This window comes from Arachis ipaensis, chromosome B09 (assembly GCF_000816755.2).
Source record: "Arachis ipaensis cultivar K30076 chromosome B09, Araip1.1, whole genome shotgun sequence".
In the NCBI taxonomy this organism is placed as follows: Eukaryota; Viridiplantae; Streptophyta; class Magnoliopsida; order Fabales; family Fabaceae; genus Arachis; species Arachis ipaensis.
Window position 1 is genome coordinate 144,663,367 of NC_029793.2, and position 4,113 is coordinate 144,667,479.

Sequence of the window (4,113 nt, forward strand, 5' to 3'; positions counted from 1 at the left end):
GAAATTGAGACAGACAGAAATTGCTTCAGTAATGCTAATCAAGAAACTACAATAGCACCTAATTCATCCATGATGGAATTTGCTTCTAAAAATTCCTAAAATCATTACCATAGATCATCTCAGCATAGCGAGCACTAGACAAGCACTCAATCCGCAAACAGATGTCGTCTCAAGTGTCAAACAGAAGGAGACTACTTTTGGAAATACTGTAAGAGACACAACATGCACATGGATATTGGAAATTACACACTTACAGCAGACAAAGCTTCAAATGTAGATTCTCTCCAGCAAGTCTCCCGAAGTATAATGGGATTTGTGCTTCCACCAAATACACAATGCATGCGAGTTTCCCTCAGTCGAATGAGCACTCCATCAACTCTAAGCTGAAAAGTACCAGATCAATCAATAAAAATTGAGTTTCAAGAGCCTCTATAAAGCAAGTAAATGTGCTGACTAGAAGATCCAAGATCGTCAACAGAACTGATGATCCTTAGTGAAATCTTCGTCATGTTATACGATTGCAAGGTAAGAAAATTTTTAACGTAGTAGACGAAGAGAGTCGCTAACCCAGAATCGCAGGAGAAGAAACCAAGAACTTGGCATTACTCTCTACAAAACAAAAAATGGATGCCACTAGTCATTGGCAGTCATATTTAATTTACATACAAACAAGGAAAACCCCCATCAATAAAGAGGGAAAAGTTATTACCACTTTTACAGTAAGAAGTGATACTCCATTGTCAGCAAGTTCATCCTCATATAGGACTACCTGTCCACAATGAGAAATTATTTGTCATGAAAAGCAAATGCTATAAAAGAAGAGAATGTGGGCAATTTATTACTACAAATGAAAAACTCAGATAAAGTATACATTAACACCTTGTTTGGATTTGGAATATCATAAATATATAGCAGATCTAACTAAACTATTTTACTCTCTATGCAGATTAGGTGATTAACAAGTCAAAATGGTCAGATCAACAGCAACTACATGCTATTTCTATTTCTTGATTTCACGTGAGCACAATTTTCTTAAACAATGCAGAAGAGAAATCCCAAGGCCCATAAAAAAATTCGTATACAAAAACTGTTCTGAATACAGACTAGCGAGGTGATTAGTTAAGGTAGTTTTTACTCACCTCATCATAAAACAATATAGGCTCTTTGGATGCCAATGCAACCAAATCAATTTGTTCCTTGCAGTCTTGCCAAAGGATATTGCTTGTTTCCTCAGAAGTTTCTTTTGCATTCTGCCATACAAAAATTGAATATCTTCTATCACTATGTAGCTGTAGTTATCAATAAATTATTGAAAGCAGTAAGATCACACATTACAAAAATCATGTTTGAACAAATGACTCAAACGAAAAAGAAATGCAGTCAAGTTGGTAGATTCAGTCCATAAAGAAGAAGAAAGTATAAATGCATACCATATCTTTATCATTCTCAACTGTGCAACTTCCACAATAAGGTGTTGTAAAAGTATAGTCATAATCTAGTATTACTTGCTGAGAAGGCTTGCTGCACATTTTCCCCAAAGAGAATGTGAGACTTACAACATAAATACCTCGTGCAAAAAAAGCTATCACGATGATAATGACATGGTGGTAAGAAAACATTCATATCCAATCCAATAGGAGTAAATGCCGCAATCAAACACTAAGCAGTTTCATGATGTATCTAATAACAAAGGAATTTTGATTTTTGAGCTAAGGTAGAAAACATGGTAGTGCATTATTTCATCCATTACCTTCTAAACTTCCATTTAGCCGCTGCAGGAACTTCAACTGGTGGCAAGGCTTCCTGCTTCCAACCACAAAGAGCATCAAACGCATTGAAATGAATTTTGGTGCCACTGCTCAAGTGCTTCAGAATCAAAGTGTTCTCCCCAAAAACCATTTCCGGTAAATGATTAGTATCAAGTTTATGTTCCCACCTGCGACACATGATCCATCATCATTACAAAACAAAGCAAAGGAATCAAAGGCTCAAATATCCAATTAAGAATAATATACGCAATTAAAGGGTCACATCTTTCTAACATCCATGAAAATGTGGAAACATCCTAAAAAGTTGCAAAGTTAGGGTTAACTGAGAATACGAAAAATTACTGACTCTTGGATAGCTGCGGAGTTGAGAATGGAGTGTGTGCGAGACTCGATCAGCCATCCATGGATGCGAACACCGCGATTGCCGCCATCAGCGAAGAGTTCAGCGCCGGCGGCTTTCAAGTCTTTGTCGTCAATCTCCACTGCCATCTTCGCCTGCTTTGCGTTTCGAGCTTCAGTTCAGTTCACATTTCACTGACTCGGTGATTTGAGAGTTGGGTCCGAAACGAAGCCTGGTTTCGGATCCAATCATTGGACATGGATCAGGCTTTTGGCCCATTTAGCTTCACCACAGGCCTGATTTAAGCTTAAAAGGTCCCTGACCAAAAAAAAAAGCTTAAAAGGTCGACAAAATCCAAAAATAAAGCTTAAAAGGTTGACAAAAATGTTCCAAAATTTTTTAGAAATGTTAGCGCATACTTTTTTAGGGAATTATATGCCATAAACATTTTCTTTTAAAGTATTCTTAAATATGCTATTAAGGCACATGTTAGGAAGATTTTTCTTTTTAATTATCTTTCATTCTACGACTCACCATTAAATACAATGTTCAATTTTTCCTCTTCCTCCATTTTTTTATGTACTATTGTTCACAAAGTAATGATTGGAAAAAGTACTTAACTCGAAAGACTATTACAAATACGTTATTTTCAATAATTTGTTCTCTAAATATATTGATGATAATTTAAAATTAAATTTTACATAGATATCAATATTCTATATTTATCATCAGCTCAATTAAAGGGTCACATCTTTCTAACATCCATGAAAATGTGGAAACATCCTAAAAAGTTGCAAAGTTAGGGTTAACTGAGAATACGAAAAATTACTGACTCTTGGATAGCTGCGGAGTTGAGAATGGAGTGTGTGCGAGACTCGATCAGCCATCCATGGATGCGAACACCGCGATTGCCGCCATCAGCGAAGAGTTCAGCGCCGGCGGCTTTCAAGTCTTTGTCGTCAATCTCCACTGCCATCTTCGCCTGCTTTGCGTTTCGAGCTTCAGTTCAGTTCACATTTCACTGACTCGGTGATTTGAGAGTTGGGTCCGAAACGAAGCCTGGTTTCGGATCCAATCATTGGACATGGATCAGGCTTTTGGCCCATTTAGCTTCACCACAGGCCTGATTTAAGCTTAAAAGGTCCCTGACCAAAAAAAAAAGCTTAAAAGGTCGACAAAATCCAAAAATAAAGCTTAAAAGGTTGACAAAAATGTTCCAAAATTTTTTAGAAATGTTAGCGCATACTTTTTTAGGGAATTATATGCCATAAACATTTTCTTTTAAAGTATTCTTAAATATGCTATTAAGGCACATGTTAGGAAGATTTTTCTTTTTAATTATCTTTCATTCTACGACTCACCATTAAATACAATGTTCAATTTTTCCTCTTCCTCCATTTTTTTATGTACTATTGTTCACAAAGTAATGATTGGAAAAAGTACTTAACTCGAAAGACTATTACAAATACGTTATTTTCAATAATTTGTTCTCTAAATATATTGATGATAATTTAAAATTAAATTTTACATAGATATCAATATTCTATATTTATCATCAATTCATTCTTAAATTTTTTTATTAAATAAGAAACATTACATTCCTTGTTAATTAAATAAAGCTTAACTCTATTTATTATATTTTATATCAATAATTTATTTACAATTCAAAGTTTAAGATTTATGATGTTGAATTTGGAATTTAAAATTTAGAGATGCTTTATTTTCTATTTTTTTATTTTACTTTTAATAGCAATATTTTTCAAAGAGCGCTAGATGCTACACTCCTTTATTTTTTTTGAAATGCATTAACATTTATGAATGAAACCAATTTAAAAAAAAATCACCTCAGTTTTTAAATCCAATCAAACAGCAAACTCAAAAAATATCTTTTCATTTCCGAAATTTCAAATGTATGTCTAAATTATGTAAAAATATATAAAATAGCTTACTGCTAAATTTTTCATTAAACAATTTTTTTCTTTAAAAAAATATTATTTTAAATAA

At 33.8% G+C, this 4,113-nt stretch overlaps 1 protein-coding gene across 7 annotated transcripts in view; it reads right to left on the minus strand.

The window, feature by feature from the left end:
* The window catches only part of LOC107618854 (TIP41-like protein), a 4,171-nt gene extending 1,017 nt beyond the window's left edge, over nt 1-3,154 (minus strand). For 3 of the 7 annotated variants that reach the window (XM_021111146.1, XM_021111147.1, XM_021111142.1), the window contains exons 1-7: nt 2,116-2,324; nt 1,751-1,936; nt 1,431-1,521; nt 1,140-1,289; nt 710-769; nt 568-609; nt 255-383 (exon numbers count right to left, since the gene is read on the minus strand). In XM_021111146.1, the coding sequence (XP_020966805.1) occupies nt 255-383; nt 568-609; nt 710-769; nt 1,140-1,289; nt 1,431-1,521; nt 1,751-1,936; nt 2,116-2,258 (801 nt within the window). In that variant the 5' untranslated portion in view covers nt 2,259-2,324. Of the gene's footprint in view, nt 1-254; nt 384-567; nt 610-709; nt 770-1,139; nt 1,290-1,430; nt 1,522-1,750; nt 1,937-2,115; nt 2,325-2,942 lie in introns of those variants that run through there. The other 4 variants (XM_016321027.2, XM_021111144.1, XM_021111143.1 and 1 more) reach the window with 3 other exon arrangements.